We start from the raw sequence: 17063 nt of genomic DNA on the forward strand, positions 1-17063 counted from the left end.
TTTACACACACACACACACACACACACACCAGTGACAAGCCGGCCTCAGTATGGATGGGCGATATATATTGAAGCGGGTTGAGAGCCAAATACGAGGGTTTCTTTCCATTCTTGGACACTCACAGACGTCATCCATCAATCTTCTGGGTAAATTAGACCCATTTCTTTGTTAAAACAACGAGATGGAACATCACTTCTACTGCAACGTAGAAGTGGTGTGACTTCTAATTAAGGCCTCTCTCTTCCCAGGAATAGCGCTGCTAGTCAAAAGTCAATGGAAGCCTGTCAGTCTGTAAACAGCTGTTTCTCTGCATTAGGGAAAGAACGTCGGCGGTAACCATTTTTGTAATTATGGTTATGGGAGGACGAGGTTATGAAGATGACCCCGTACGATCCTCAGCACAGCTGCTCTGCCCCTAAACCAGCCAGCTTGTTTATTACAACCCTCCTTGTCTGGGAACCCGTAACTCCGGGTTAACAGGAGGCGTGCAGGTAGAAAGCCACCTTTCTACTTTTTCTATTTCTGGAATTTGAAAGAAATTTCTAAAGGTCAGCAAGGCCATCCACAGAAACACACGCTCGTATTGTTCAATGGATTCAAAGTCATAAAAGAAAAATCAGCAACCATCGGTGTGGACGACAATAACGGATTACATGTCGGAAATCACAAATGTGTTGCTGATTTATTCAGACCTCGGCATTCCGCAGGCAAGATGTGAGACTTAAGGATGCTATCTATAACGGAGCGGACCGGGGTGCTAGAATCAGGCCGTGTAATTAAAAGGGAGAGGAAATTGGCGTTTTCCAAACGGATCTCCATAGAGCTGCAATTTGCTTTCCAAACGGCACTGAATGATCCTGTTAAATGGTGGACTCGGTCCAGAAAAGCTGAATTTTGGGAGGCAGCGCGTTAAGGAGGCCAAGATCCGCGATGAGGAGTGTGTGTGTGTGTGTGTGTGTTATTATCCCAGACAGATAATGTTGTGAAAACAGTTTTTCAACTTAATCATTTGTTAAAACACTCTAAAAACAAAAAGGGAGGTTTGCTCCGTACAAATTCAAATCATAACAACGCTTTATTGCTCAATATTGATGGAGCCGACTCGTCATAAATCTAAGATTTCGACACAATGAGGGACATGAACACTTCTACTCCAATTCTAGCTTCTGCTTGTCATTCATGGAAGATGATTTCTACCCAATACGGTGACCTCGTGGTGACTTGGGGTCACTCCGGCGTTCACCGATGGCTGTGTCTTTATATATCAGGCCATAAAGCTGTTTGACCCCTGACCTTGGTGAAAGCTGCCAGAGGGAGATCTTTTATCACAATAACACACTCTTATCGGCGCACTAAAGCACATTTTCCCGTCCACGAATCATAGAACAATAAAGCTGTCTCTGATTAATCGGATCATACAGTGTCTCAGAAGCTTCCTTCGGCCCCGTAAAAAAACCAGTTGAGAAGCCGCCGTAAATCCTCGCCGAGGAATCGCGGAGTGTGACGATCCGTTTGGTCCGGCTCTCGCTCGAATTTATGGCTTCACCCCCCCTCCCCCCTCCTCCCCCCGAGGAACGCCGCTTCACAGCTCTCGCCAAAAGCCCCAACTCTGCAGGAGATCTGCGTGTATCCTGCTGTCCAGGTCAGAGGCTGTTTTTTCACCTAAGGGTCGGCTGGAACAGATCCTGTTGTACACCTTCTGGGTCACGGCCAAATGATGCTCACCGTGCATGTTTGTGAGTTTTGTGTGTGTGTGTGTGTGTGAGCTAAATGGAATGTGTGCATGTGTAACGGGGTCTGGCAGGGGCCAGGCGTGACTGACGAGCTGCCTTTGGCCCCCGACCGAAGCGCTTGAAGCCGAACACATTGCACGCAACTTAATCCACACATCGACACGTCCTCCGCACGCTCCCAGAGCGTTGCCTGCCATTGTCCCGGGCCGCGCATTCGCTATTTAAACCCCCGGCACACACCGCACTAATCTCACGAAGACAAACGTGATTACACACTCTGAAGTGTTGCAGTAAAACACCTCCAAACACACACATCCTGGTCTGTAACTAAGCCCAGCAGACGGAGCTGGGGCAGCCAGACTCTCCACTTTAATCCTGACAAACCCTGTGACCTGCAGGCCCGGGACTCGATACACTAACATTACGCTGGCTGCGGTGCTGTTCTCGCTCCCGGGAGAGGAGGGTGGAACCACTACGTTTGGAAAAATAGCTGAGCAATTGGATGAGTCGTAGCTGAAGTTGCTGGTTGTAATCCGATCATTAGCAGCTCGTGCCATCATGCAGGAAAGTAAAGTGAATAATAATGGGAATGTGCTATTTCTATACTTACCATTACAATGTCAATAATCGTATATATGGTGACTGATGGGCTTCAATCTGGGAACGCAGCTGAAGCCTCTCTAACCGCCACATCCTGCTGCTTCAGACTACACTCCTGTGTTTTACATTATCTGTCTGAATGTGTGGATCTGCTGCATCTAAGGTGGTAGCCTGGATTGGCTATTTCACTTTTTTTGGGGGGGAGGAAATAGGCTTATGAGATGAGTAGATTGATATCACTCTCACAGTCTCATAGGATGTAGACTTTAAGCCTATTTCATGCAGCATTCCCTTCCCTCTCCGCTATCTTTCTATTTTCCAAAGGGGGCTTTTCGCTGCATCCTGTGCTTACCGCTGCTCTACATTATTGGGATTGTTTATAAGGTAATACAAACAAACCGGAGCAGCTTTTTCCCCCCCAATACCAGAGCGACAATGTGTGAAGAGCTTTCTCTCGCGCTGACACAGCTGTCTGTTGAAAATAAAGCTCCCAACAGGGGGAAACAGGTGATGCATCTTTGTGCAAAAGAAACAAAATCTTATCCTATCAGCACCTCTAGACACATTACTTCCTGTTTGTTTAATCCAATACAAAACCTACGATTAAAAACTGTAAATCTGGACTATTTCTTTCCAGCTTTGAGGTGCTGGTAGGCGACTTTAATCCAGATGTTTCCTCCTGTTTTCAGTCTTAATGCTAACCTAAACTAACAGTCTTCTAATCTAACGCTCCACCTGAGAGTGAATGAGCGTATTTTCCCTAACATCCCAAGTGTCTCGTTTTCTCCAATTCAGCTTCAAAAGCGTGAGAATATTACGTTCAAAAATCAGTTAAAACCACACATACAATTTCGCCGAAGCTGAACTGCACGCTTGCTCGCCTGAACAATGAATCAATTATCCAAATAGCTGCTTTCCATCCAGTAATCGAGTCGGTGGTTTGAACCCCAAAATCAAAGTGTCCACAAGAAAGACACCGAACCCCCAAATTGCTTCTGATGTGTGCGTGGGGGGGGGGAAGAAATGTAAGTCGCTTTGGATTAAACTGTCAGCTGGATGTAATGTTATATTTCTCAGATTTTTTTGGGGGGGTTGAAGTTCCTGTATGTGTGTGATGAGCGGGCGCCGTTACTGACCTCCTCCTCCTCCTCCTCCTCCGCCTCCACAGCTGGGAGACAGTTGGCCGTTTGAGCAGGTACACATGTTGGGTCTGGAACAGAAGCCATCGCCACACGAATTCCTGCAAATTGCTGGAAAAGAAAAAAGGAATTGATTGATTCATTTTTTTTCACGCTCTTCAGCCGTACACGATGAAAGACGATTATCCCACAACTATTTGTCATCTTCGCCCGCTGTGGGCTTTGTTCGGTAATGACAAGGATGGAGGAACTTACGAACAATACACTGGTTCCCTCCTGGCAGAGTCTTCCAGCCCGGACAGCAGTATGAATGGAAGCGGGAGCCGCACACATTGGGTCTGGCACGGACAAGAAAAAAGACAGAATAAACAAAATCGCCCAGAGACCTCCCAAACACATTTGAGTCAAGCATCTCATGTGGGCCACTTCAATACAGATTGCGTTGCAGGAGACAGGAAGTGGCTGGAATGAAACCGGGGTTCCTAGAAATACGGTCAACAAATACACACAGTTAAGTTATTTTTCCTGAGCTCCCTGAGACCTGCGTGGCCAAAGCTTTTAGAGCAAATAAAACCAACTTTGATACAAAAAGCCTCCTGGAGTGATGGATGGAGGTACATTCAGAGAGAGAGAAAGAGGGGAAGGAGCAGCATTTTGTTATCATTCAAAGCCAAATGTAACCTTGGAAGGACAGGATGTATAAAATCCTCCTCTCATCCAACTTGACTTCCCCTTCTCTGGCAAATATCTGCGTGCGGTGAACTTTGACCCCTCCCGTCTGACAGATGGAAGAGTCATCACTGCTTATGTAGCGCTTGATTGGCCTGACAGGTTAGCCGCAACGATTCCCCTCCGAGATGGCTAAACCACATCTAGAGATGCTCACGCACGACACACATCAAACGTAAACATGACGGGGGGACTGGAGGTCCGCCAGCTGCCTCTGCAAACTTCAGTTTCTACCTTCCATGAATACACACCTACTTCTAACTCCAAATGCTTTTACTAAGGCAGCAGAAAGCTGTTTAACTAGCTGAAGGGCCTCCAACTCTGCGGTGGCACTAATGACATCCTTAGTGACCTCTCAGAGCGTATAATGACGGCTACATCTGCGGTCATCTGTGTTGGTGGTTGGTTGTTTGCATTCGCCGATGGCACGACTACGAATCGAGGGACCACAACTCGGTAAATGGGTATAAAGTCGGATCCAGATGCTCATGGTAAAGTCATTTGCCACAGGGATCACATCTCTCCAGTCCGGACCGTTTCTTTCCCCCCGGGAACGTAATTTATGACGGTTTAAAGCAGATTACCCAGAGTGTTTTTAAGATGACGGAGGACCAATAAAGTCAGACAACAACTTATAAAAGGACACACCAGGGATGTCCATGACACGGAGACAGATTTAAAGAAGACTTACGGTAATTGACATTCTGCATTTGATTCCAGAGTGCGACATTTCCCATCAGCAGCATCTTTCTTTAGCCTATAAATGCCCTCATCTCATAAACGTCCCTATTTTCTAACGCAGGTGGTCTGTCAAACAGTCGATGACATCATCTTATTTATTTATTTTTTATAAATGTTGCTCCCATCTGGGCCAAACTGAGTGTTGCACCTCATGACTATTAACCATAATGACCTATCTAGCTTTCAGTTGGATATAGAGTGTCACTCTCTCTTCCTCGTCACACGGTATCCGTGGTAACCCCGGGGGCCTGTCACCGGGGAGATGACAGCTGGGGTTTGGATCTCTTGACGGATGGAGAGCACCTCCAAACGCATTACCAGATGGCACCGCGAGACAGACGGGGGGACGGACAAACAGGTGGGCAGGCAGACGGGAGACATTTAGGTGGGCAGAATTAAAATAGACGGGTCAAGATCCACAGAGAAGAGACGCGTTCTGTAGAAGAGAAAGTGAGACGAGAGCCAGAGGATTGGTGTGGTTATGGAGGAGGGGGAGACAGGCCGGTGGGAAAGGAACAAGGGATCAGTGGGAGGGAAAGCAAAACAAGTTTATGTTGAGAAGAGGAGGAAGCAGGAGGAGGAGTGGGGAGCGGAAAGGCGAGATATGGAAACGAAGGAGAGAGCAGCGTGAGCAAGAAGAGGCCAGACCCTCGGTGGGGGTTGGATTTCTGGGGCAAACACACAAACTAAACTGAGCTCTCAAGAAGAAGAAGAAGAAGAAAAAAACCCTTCAGAAATGCATGGAGTGAGACATCAGCATTCCAACACTTAATGAGCAGTGAACCCAACGTCTTTCCTGAACTATTTCTCCACAAAGCACTGAAGATTTTCCACTATTACAGACCTAGAGGATGTCAATATATGAAGGATTATAGGGGTTTGACCCTGAGGTGCTCCGGTTTGTTTTTCTTCCTCCCTCTCTCTCTCTCTCTCTCTCCCCCTCTCCACCTATCATGGAGAGGAGGGTTTAGAGGATGAACTGGAAAAAAAAAAAAAAAAAAAGAATGAAAGACAGCCATAAAAGAAAGGAGTTTAAGCCCCAGGGGTTTTCCTCAATATTGAAATGTCCTACTGTTCTCAGAGCTCAATCTAAAGGAGATTAACTCTTCTGTGGCCATGTCACAGCCTTTGAAGCTGCCTCCTGGCCCGTGGATCGCTCATTAACTGCCATTAATAGGAATAAAAGGAAAATGGTTGCCACCTCATCCGAGGGGGGAAATACATAACAGAAAAAAAAGGATACTGTGGTCTGGCTTCAAAGTGACCATGAAGAATAACTATGTAGGAATCACAATGTGCATTTCTTGTAACTAAAGATTAGATTAGTGTTCAGAGTTGAGGCGATTCATCCCTCTACAGGAAAGATTCAGTATGTAAATGTGCTTTTCTTTGGCATATAGCGTCATAAACTGAGTCCTGGGTTTTGGACAGTTGTGTGAGATAAAACCAGCATTGTTGTCCTCTGGGAAATTCTATTAATCACTATCTTGTGTCATTTCATAGACAAAACAATCGACTAACTGTTAAAAATAATAATAATGATGAACTGCAGATGAATGGATTGTGTAAATAATAGTTCCTCCAAGTTCTGAGTCACTTTCTTTTGTTTAGTATTGAGTTGTTTTTTTTTTTTTCTGGTTTCTTTGAGGGGTTTGTTTTTCCAAAGAGTTATAAAATTAGAAACAGCAAAAATCCACAAGTCATGCAGCTGTAGCCTGAGGGCCCTCTCGCCATGCAGGAATCCACGGGGTCAAAGGTCAAAGCTGTTCAGAGCCGCCGGCCTCCGCTGACCTACAAGGAAGGGCAGCACCGGGCAGGCGTGGAAAATGACTAGAGACGGTCTGCAGCCATAAAGACACACAGAGCAGGAAAGTTCACAGTTGCTGGGGGCTGCAGGTCAGGTGTCTGTGTCTGCGTAAGTGTGTGTGTGTGTGTGTCAATGTACTGGTCATAGGTCAAAAGTCATCTGCCTGGTATCTGACCCCCCCTCAGGAAAACTCTTACATACTGCTGCCTCCAGCAGCACCTGGGCCCGTTGCTCTCTATCGCATCAAGGTTGAATTAAGGGAATGGAGTGTAACTACAGATGGTGATTAGATATCAATCAGTGGTGGGAATTGTAGTTAAAACAACCATTAAAAAGCATTGATGTAGTGATTGTTAAATCCCAATCTGCAGAGTAACTCCATCCACACACCCATCAGATAAATCTTTGAGGATAACACTCTGTGATTTCAGTACAGTCCTCCAGTAAATGTGCTTTCCACCTCTGATTGGGGAGAAGAGGGAGTGTGACAAGACAAACAAGATGGATAAAGAACCTTGGCACGGTTGTGTTGTTGAACTCATTAACAAATTGGAAACAAAGATAAAGAGGGAGTGTTGGCAGTTTAACAGAGAACCTTCAGTAAATCACTGCAGCGATGACCCCTCTGGTTGTGACTTCGCTGTGGTCAACCACGCCAACCTCAGAGAGGATATATGTTTATTGTCCTGTGTGTCGTAATGATGTGTTGTTAAGTCAATAATAAGCTTCATGCACACAAATCTCACGAGTGTATTTATCGTCAAATGGAAGTAAACGGACGCCTCGCGTCGGAATTAGTCGAAAACCACGCCATTAACAGACCAGCTGAATTACAGCTGCAGTCTGAGCCTTAAAGGAAGCATAAAATGCAAGACGGGTTAAAAAAAAACCTAAAGTGGAACCTAATGCACATAAAAACAGAAAGGGAAACTGGCCATTGTTCACTCGTCCCCGAGTATAAATTCTTCTCCAGCTTCTTTTTCTGGGTCTGTTTTCCTTCCTCTTGTCCTCAAAAAGCTCCGCTACTGTAAGCCTGACGTTTAAAAAAAGACATCCATTCTCCTTCAAACCGAGGAGCCCATCCAAGCCATCGGGGTGGTATTGACATTATCCTGGAACGGACTCCAGTGGCTGAAAGTAATTCTGTGCTTCGGGGCTGACTGTCTGCCAACTTAGCCAGCATCCAAGGCGTCTCCCCCCCCCTCCCTCCTCAGCCGAGCCGGGTAAAGCTAGGCTAAGTTAATAAGAATGGGCGGCTGCAAAAAAAATGTTTACTTGGCCCGGATATTTCAACTTTAACATACAAGAGATCGTATTCAACTAGTTTTGTACGACATTTGCCTCACCATTCCTTCCCTGATTCTACCAACCAGACGGTCAAATCGCCCATCGAGGAGCGCCGGCCTTAAGTCTGATCGGATGCCGGCCTTGAGTGGACCGGTGCCAGGCTGCAGTGTGCAGCGGGAGCCAATAAATCAGAGTCAGTCAGCATCAGGCACGGCGCTACCAGAGACAGACCAGGGGATATGGAGTCCTAGCCAGTAAATAAACACAGCACCCCCAGCCCAAGGCCGACGTAATGACCATCATTAACCTCGCCTCCCTCCATCTCCCACACGGAGAATCTGTGAAACCCAGACGGAGTTACTGGCAGCCTGCTGCGTTCGCTGCAGCGCCGCACAAGAAAAGCACGATGGATGGTTGTAGTTTGTCGGGGGGGGGGGGGGGGCGAACGACTTGTAGTAAAAAACAAATCACAAACTCCCGCGTCAGAAAACATTCGGCCATCGGCACGCGAAGCCAAAAATTCTCACTCAACGGCTTCTGTCCGGAGTTGCAACACGCTCGCATGCAAGATGACTCATTTCTACCCGATTCCAGATTAACTGTGATCTTTTTTTTCCAGTCAAGCGACGTTCAAACAGTAACTGACAATGAATCCAACACATTAGATCTATTTGCTTTGGCCAGCCTCCTCACGGCACATGGGAGGCGCTTTTTTTTTATGTTTTCGGGAATAATTCCGAGTGACATTTACCAGGCAACACCTAGAAGTCCAATAAAAATAATCACTAAGATTTCAAATGTTTTGTTGGTGGTTTTTCACACTCGCCGGGCCGGGGAGCCGAGCGGGCAGAGAGCTGGATTTTTTTTCCAACTGAACTTCAGAGATTTGTTGTGTAATCTCGTCACCTATTTACTTCAGTAAACAAAAGAACTACCGCTACATGAGCATTTCATTCCCAACACGGCAGTGTTTCCACAACTTAACAATGTAATGGAAAAAGTCTGCAGGCTTTTTTTTTTTTTTTTTTTTGCATGTTCTCATGAAATCACACACAACTTGGTGGGAATGGCTCTCTATTGTGCAAGGTCTCCCGGTTTCCTCACTCTCCTCTGGCTGCCTCGCTGTCAAAAACTGCAAAACGTGAATTATTCCTCCGTCGGATCATACGTTTAATGTGTTGGGTCAAAAACCAATGACCTCACTTGTGGTCCACTGATGGGTCGCACAGGACCGGCTCTGTATTGGACGTTAGAATAGAAAATCCAAGTAAAGCGCCTTTAAAATAAACGCAGCGGGGACCATTTTCTTTATTTAACATGGACAAATTCCTTCCATATTAACCAAAATGAGTGACAAGGCAGACAAATATATTTCTACGAAGCAGCGGGGGCCGTCACTGAATATGTTTTTAGAGAAAACAGACTTCTAGACTCTATGCAAGCTTCACCCTTCACTATTAATAAGCCACGACTGAACACAACCCGCTGGCTCTCTATCTCTCTCACAATGGCCGCCGCATTCGTTCTTCTTCACTCCATCTCCCGTTTCATCGCTGGCCTCGCTCTTTCATGCTTTTCCTGCCCTCCGTTATTCCCTCTGCTGCTTTGTCACCTACAGCAGTGAAACAAATGCCCCTTTTCATACCCCCCTCGGGTGATACGAATACCTCATTTCCTGTGGCTTGGCACCGGGGGAACCATAAGCTGGGACAGATGGGAGTCTGATTGGAATAACTGATGCAGACACTGAAAACAGGCCCCCCGACAAAACATGCTTTGTTTTTCAAGAAGTGGTTCGAAATATACAGTGAAAAGTCATGCGCCGCGCCGGCACACAGTCCCACACGGAGACTGTTTGGGTAACGGAGTGAAGAAAAGAGTCCGCAGGAGTGAGGAATGCACAACAAATCAAATGAACAACACCTTTAAAAACACGTATGTTCATACGCACACACACACATCATTTCCCATCTCCCCGCCAGCAGTCCTGAACCACTTTTCTCCAGCTTCACTAATACATTCAGTGGAATTTGGGTCATGCCTTTCACTCATCATCCCCTCATAAGATGTATAGAAAGCTGCTTTTCTTTTCTTTTCTTTTTTTCTCTCTCCTCCCTTTCCCATGAAAATGTCAATTTGCTGTAAGTACGCTGGGAGATTTCAGCCTGCTAAGGTCGAACATGTGCTGTTTTTGAGAAAACAATGTGGTAGTATTCAGCAGGCATAATTTGGTATAAGGCGAGCTTGGCCTCGGCCCAGGAAGCACAGCAGTTGAAAGAGCTCTGCCAGGAAAGCGAGAGGGGAAAGCCATTTATATTTTAAACCTTCTCCAGATACGGCTACAAATGCAAAAGTTGTGTATGCAAAACCAAACTTTTTTTCTTTTCTTTTTTCTTATATGAATGCTTCGACATATAACATAGAATAACATCCAAACTTTATGCTGCTCATTAGAGAATTGGCAGTCACACACACACACACATCATCCCTACCCTCTCAGCGTCTCCTGGCCACGGCGTCGAACCCGCTGCGCCTCTCTCTGGTCCGCGGTGCCGGTGAAGCGGCTGGCTTGGTACGGTCCAGTCCCGGTGTCACCGCACGCCACGTGGAACGCTGCGACGCACATGGCCGCCCATCCCAGCAGCACCTGGGCCAGCTTCCCTGATCCCATTGGTCGGTCTGGCTATCCCCTCCAAACGGTAGTACCTCCGCTCTCTCTCTCTCTGTCCGACTCTCTCTATGTGGACCCCAGGCTGAGTAGAGGGTCTAGACCTGGATCCAGATCAAAAAAAGGGTCCTGGTGTGCACTCCGGAGTCGGGCGCTACACGGAAGGGGAAGAAAGAAGATGAAAGCTCAGGAACACTTTAAAAAACAGAGCGACTCATCAGACTGAGGGTGTCATCTTTATTTCTGCCCCGTCATGACTTGAACCGCTTCATCAGCATTCTTGTTCTGGTCTGCATTCATGCTGGACCATGTATCCATTACTTTAAGCCATTTAAACCGTTTCAATGAATTGAACTTTTAGCTCCTAACTGTGATTCTAATGTGACGGGCTGATGGGCAGCTTACTGGTTATTGTGACACAAGGAAATAATTAGCTGAGTTTTCCAGACCCCTCCTGCAGAAGCAGCCCAGCGTACCCAGTTAGGAATCATTGATCTCACAGACCAGATCAAGTGGACCCTTGTATCGCAGCTAAGAATCATTCTCATACACTTTTTCTCTCGTGAAATGGTCTTCCAATGCGATTACCCACTGATTTGATTTCTCTATTTTGTGACAGTGCGCGGCGGTTCTGTCGAGAAAAGAGGAAACATATGACAGTGTGTGTGTGTGTGTGTGTGTGTGTGTGTTTGGGAGGGTGAGGGGGGGATGGAATAAAGAAGAGCATGCAAGGAAATCAAAGAGACACTTAAAGCCTGACTTCCAGCAATCTGTTTTCACTATAGTGTACTTCAAAGACGTCTCGGTGGTTTATCACTCCACAGACACCAAATACTGTATGTAATGACTACACACTACAGAGAGAGGAGTCATAAACTGATCAGAGAGAGGGGCTGCTGAATATTACATGTTGTCATTGAGAGGATGTTACTGGGGATTCTAATCAAATCAAACAAGCGGTTATGAATCCAAACATGTCTAAATAGTGAGATGGAAAGAGGGGGGAACCATCACTCCCATGTCATGCAAACTGTGTCAAGTGGTCGTGTACGAGCATTGCTTCCATTTAAAGGATCCGAAGCCCAGAAGGTTGGGAGTCGCTGCCCTACATCGTAGCTTTGAGGCTAGAGGGAGCCAGAGAGAGAGAGAGCTGAGTGGTGACGTCAAAAGATTATCAATCAAGTCAAAATGTGTTCTCTCCCGTCACACATACCACAGTCGGAGAAAACAATAAACAAGTCCGTAGAAAGGCAAAATGAAATTACCCCCTCCATTATAGTTCATTATGTGATTCACGGCGTCTGGCTTTCTGAATCTAATTATTTGGGGATTTTGCTAACCCCACGCGTAGCTTATATAGTCTTACAAGCGTGTCCTGACTGCATTAGTTACATTATACTGAAAAACATCCAGAGTCCAGCAGAACTGGACAGCCGAGGGGCTTTTATTCTCTCTCTCTCCCCCCCACCTCATTACAGACCGCAGGTTTTAAGAGTGAACCGTGGGCCCCTGGTGATATATAACCTCAGCAGACCCGGGCCATGGGTCCCAACCACATTATAGATCTGGGCCGGACAGAAAGGAAAGAAAATAAATACGCTCCCACATCATCCCACTGACTCCACATCCATTTGAGAGGAAGATGAGATGACAGACGGGCAGTGGATGTGCAGAGAGACAGAAAAAAAATGGTGATGCCAAGACATTACATGTCACATATTTCATTCAGTTTTTTAAGACAAATAAAAAAAAAGCATGTAAATGTGCTTTTACTACTCTGTGGTAGCCTGTTATTACTGCAGCTATTAGCGAGACATTCTTATGGGCCCGAGTTATTAAAAAACAAAAGATTTTTTCCACTCAAAAAGAAAAAAGTTGGCTTTAGCTGCTGGCAGTGGGAGACGTGAATGGAGGCGGGATCAATGCCGAACAAAAGAAATGCCTGATCAATTACCGAGTGGGAGCTCTCTGTGCTGGGAGACTTCAGGTAAACACCCAGTCTGCACGATCAATTAATGAGCTTTGACGTTTATTAGGAGAACGAGGAGATTCGCAGAAGTGAAACCACACTTGTACATCCCGAAAGGAATATTCTAAGAGAAGCAAACCGGGGCCTATTTTGTCATTTGCGGTTAAATAAGTATATAAAGTATATAAGTGAGAAGTACACAAAGTCCACTTTCCATCTGCGCCGGTGAAGCAGAAAACAGCCGCTGACGCAGTCGCGAGATGACAAGAGAGGCGAAAATGTGCAGTTTGCGAGCTCTGCAGGATCACCGCAACTTTATGAATGGAGGAAGAAGAAAAAAAAAAAACGCAACATCAGCTCCTAAATACTGAAACACGAGTTAATCCCTGCTGGGAAACGGAGCGTTTGGATTCCTTTGTGGATGCAAATCATTCAAAAACTCCCAAGAAGACGACAAAACTGTAAAACGTGATTTAGCCTGTCGGGTTTTTTTTCCTCCTCCCTCATGCAGTTTCTCCAAAAGCCGGTAAAAAAGGTGCAACTTCACCCTCTTAGAAACAAAAGTAACGTTTTTTCGTGTTTTTTGTTATTTTGCGCACTATCTCTCCATGCATTAGGAGATAATCCCCCCGTGTAACGACGGGCTTCCGAAACAATAGTCACAATCAAAGCCACTGATACACTTCACTGAACTAACTAAGATCACTGATGCACACACATACCTTGCAACAATCGCAGTGCCTTGGCGTCGAGGAGCCCGAGAGTCTGAATTTGAGACAGGATATGTGCCCCCAGAATGGAATATTGAACTATAGCCTTGTGAGAAAAAGAGAAAAGTTAGGGGAAATGCCCTGTTTGGGAGAGGGGAGGGGACACTCCGAGGCAGAGAGAGAGAGAGGAGGGGAGGAGGGGAGGTGGGTTTAGTAACGGACTGCAGGACAAACCCACATTCCTCAAGACTCCTAGAGTTGTTATAACAGGGGCCAAGCACCTAAAGGCCCACACTGCTTCTTCACTATGTCACTTTGAATAAAAGAAGCTTCCTCTGCCGTGAGATAAGAGTCCCATCACAGTGGATCATCTCTGGAGATTACTGAGCAGCATTTGCATTCAAACACTCAGGCGTTTTGGGAAAAAGGAGCCAATCACGACAAATCAATAACAGCAACCGACACAATCCACCGGGAGGTGAAAAGGTCGTAAAAGCATCAAGTGGAACCGTGATAAGCAGAAACTGAAGTGGAATTCACGCTCACGCCCTCAACTACCGACGCATTTCTTAAGTTAGCACGTTCGAGAAGCTCGTCGCTGTTCAAATAGCCTTTGCTATTTACTGCCTCGGCCCACCGGTGCTCCCTGAGTGACACGTCCTTGTGCTTTGTTTGCCACAAGTGCTGATAGGAAGTTAGCATTGAGACGGCCGCCATCTGGGTGGTATATTGGCGAGGACAGCTGAGCGCATCCTCACGTTTCAAGGCTCGACCCAAGAGGAGCTACAGAGATGAGACTCGCTTAGCTCGGAGTTTGATTGATTGAAGACACTTTCATTTCATATGTCTTATCCATTAGCAAATTCTTGTAAATAGCACATGTCATTAGTGTGACAAATCTGGTGCCGTCATTTTTCTGGGATTTGGTGAGAGATTGTGAAGAGAAACGTCCGAAAAACAAAAGATCAAGACCTCGATAGACTTGGGATCTATAAAGGATCCCCTCATGTGTTGATGCTCCAAAAAGATCAGAAAGGTCTCCATTTATCCAACCAGATTCATCGAGTTAACGCCAGCTTGTAAAGGTCCTGGAAGGCACACACGTGGAGGAACCAAAATCACAATTTAATAGCAAAATGAATTCTGCCAATCGAAGCAAAGAAGCGTTCGAAGGTTAAAGCGATTCTTCAGACATCGTGAACACCATCAAGTCTTCAAAAGACCTCAGAAGAACAGAGTGGAGAGATCGTGTTCATCATCGTCAGTGACACTTGAAATCATCTCCTCTGTCTGTTAACACACACACACACACACACACACACAAGGTCGTAAATACCTTTTTACACAATGGGGCATTATGTAGACCCGAAGGCTACCTGGAAACGCTCCTATTTATCCTCCGATGAGCCTTAAAAGGCTAACATGCTTTGTTTTGTTGTAACGTCTTCGGCCAGTTGTCAAGACGAGGATGAAGAAAGTCGGCTAATTACAACCATGTGCATCGTTGTCTCTGCAGGAATGCATGATGTAAATTCACCAAAATGAATGTGTGTGTGTGTGTGTGTGGAGGAGGGGGGGGGGGAGTGATAGGATATCCGGAGAAGAGATGATGTAAAACTGTTTGTAATCATTTGGGCATGCGTTTACATTTTTCCTTGAGAACCTCAACCCTTCCACACTGTTCTCATTGACGAGGATCATCGAGCGCTTCGTTTGCCCCTCGCTGATTCAAACATCAGTGGGACTAACGAGGGAACTTCCCATTGAGTCAGATTTAAACATCCCTTCGCTTCTTACACACACGTCAACACGCATCCGACTCCAACATGGCGTTTCCTCCTAATGGGGAACATGCAGGACCGGCCTCCGACATGCAGCGGAGTCCTGCAGGGGGGATTTGTGCGGTGTGCTGCAGAAGGTCCGAGGGAGTCTCCCAGTCTCTTCCTGACACCATGAAAGACTGAGGATAGATGGGAACAAAAGAATTAGTCCCTTCAGGAGTTTCAGACTCTTTTTTTTCTGTCTTTCCTCCCTCTCTCTCTCTCAGCAGTCCCACCCTCTCCCCTCTAAACAGAACCACATTTCAACAGGCAGCGATCCGGCTACAGTGAAAACTCACCACTGTCTGTATGTATTGTACTCTCAGAGCCCCGGGGGAACTACTTTTACTAGCCCTGTCCCTCTCCCCCCCTCCCCTCCCTCCCTCTCTCTCTCTCTCCACACATTTGTATACACATATGTAAACTCTCACACACACAGACATAGCATACGTCGCCCTAAGGTAAATACATACGGCTGGAGGAGCGGTGTGATGTCACAGGTCTCGCTCATTAAAGCAGAAGTAGGAGGTGGGTTCGTGTTTTAGAGGAGAACGCATACTTTTAGGATGAGGAGTCGTAGCGTCAGGTTTTCTCTCTATCGTGGAAGAATCCCAGAGAGACTTGTGGCGAACGCCGCGGCGACTACACGGACTCACGGCGATAAAAAGGCGAAGGCCATTTGTCTTACGCTGACCAGACTAGCATTATTATTACATGCCCCGCCCGGTAGGAGCAGGAATGCGGGGGGCTCCGTTGAGCTCGGGGTCCCTCTTGTAACTCACAAGATGACAAACCAGTACAGAAACCAGATGAGGATTGCATTGTCCTCGCATGAACAAATAGTTACACACTTTATCATGCACACACGCACAAAGAAATCCCACACCCGATTCCCATTTCCAGCGTTGATGATCAGGCTAATTCAGGGTTTGTCACGATGCAACTTTGTCCCCTTGTCTTTGCGTGTGTGAACTGAGATGATGTGTCCTTTTGCTTTCCACGCTAGTTGACATTTTTGAAGCGCTGCCCGATCTCTCCCAGCGCTGACAGAACGAACCAGGAGAGACCACCAGAGGCTGATGGAGGCTCTCAGACTGTCTCTGGCCCGGGCCAGGAGAGCCTCCGCTGAGCCAAATCACTTCCATGACGGCCTCTCAGCGGGGAGAGATTCATGGCCAGAATTAGTCATACCGTACTGCTTGGCCTCGGGGGGGCTGGACCGGGGCGTATGTGGGTCATTGGCAGTGGAAGGGCTTTATGTTAAAGGATATCATTTGTCTCCATAACTGTGTTTTTTCTATAGTTCGATGTGTTATACCTCTGGTGGTCCCTGAGGGGCCAACAAACATGAATTACAAGCGTGATGTGAAACACAACACAGCTAAAGGTAGTTATTCATTCGTTCACATGCATGAGGATTATTTGAAAAGAAAGAAAGATGCACAGAATACTTGCTTTTATGTGGTGTTGAAACGTGCAATAAATCCTCAGGAGTTTGCCTCAGGTCTGATGCAAGTTACTCCATATAGACCTTCTTTTTTCACACACGTTGTGAAACTCGGTGCACAGCAGTGAAATAATGCTAAAGCTCGGCAATTCGTCAAGTATGCATCTTTGAGATTTGCAGTGGAGATACCGTTATTTAACTGCAAGATATGAAAATGTTTCGAAGTTTATGGCTTTGTTTGAATCTGCAGGGTTCAGACACTGGAAGGCAGATAGGAGTTTGGTTTCGAGGATTTTCTTTTCATTCCTTGTATGCGAAGCGAGTCAAATGTGGCGAAGACGTTGAGGATCACTGGAGCTTCAAAGCTCTAAAAGAGTGGAACAAAGCCCAAACCCTCGTGTTTGTGTAGAGC

The 17063-nt window shown here is 46.3% G+C and overlaps 1 protein-coding gene across 1 annotated transcript in view; it reads right to left on the reverse strand.

Annotated features, from left to right (window-relative positions):
• The window catches only part of fbn2b (fibrillin 2b), a 59552-nt gene extending 46021 nt beyond the window's left edge, over nucleotides 1-13531 (reverse strand). The window contains exons 1-4 of the mRNA XM_084011227.1: nucleotides 13397-13531; nucleotides 10530-10859; nucleotides 3729-3811; nucleotides 3471-3584 (exon numbers count right to left, since the gene is read on the reverse strand). Coding sequence (XP_083867353.1) covers nucleotides 3471-3584; nucleotides 3729-3811; nucleotides 10530-10708 — 376 coding nt within the window. The 5' untranslated portion in view covers nucleotides 10709-10859; nucleotides 13397-13531. The remainder of the gene's footprint in view (nucleotides 1-3470; nucleotides 3585-3728; nucleotides 3812-10529; nucleotides 10860-13396) is intronic.
• Nucleotides 13532-17063: the final 3532 nt, after the last annotated feature.

This window comes from Eutrigla gurnardus (genome assembly GCF_963514095.1).
Source record: "Eutrigla gurnardus genome assembly, chromosome: 6".
NCBI lineage: Eukaryota > Metazoa > Chordata > Actinopteri > Perciformes > Triglidae > Eutrigla > Eutrigla gurnardus.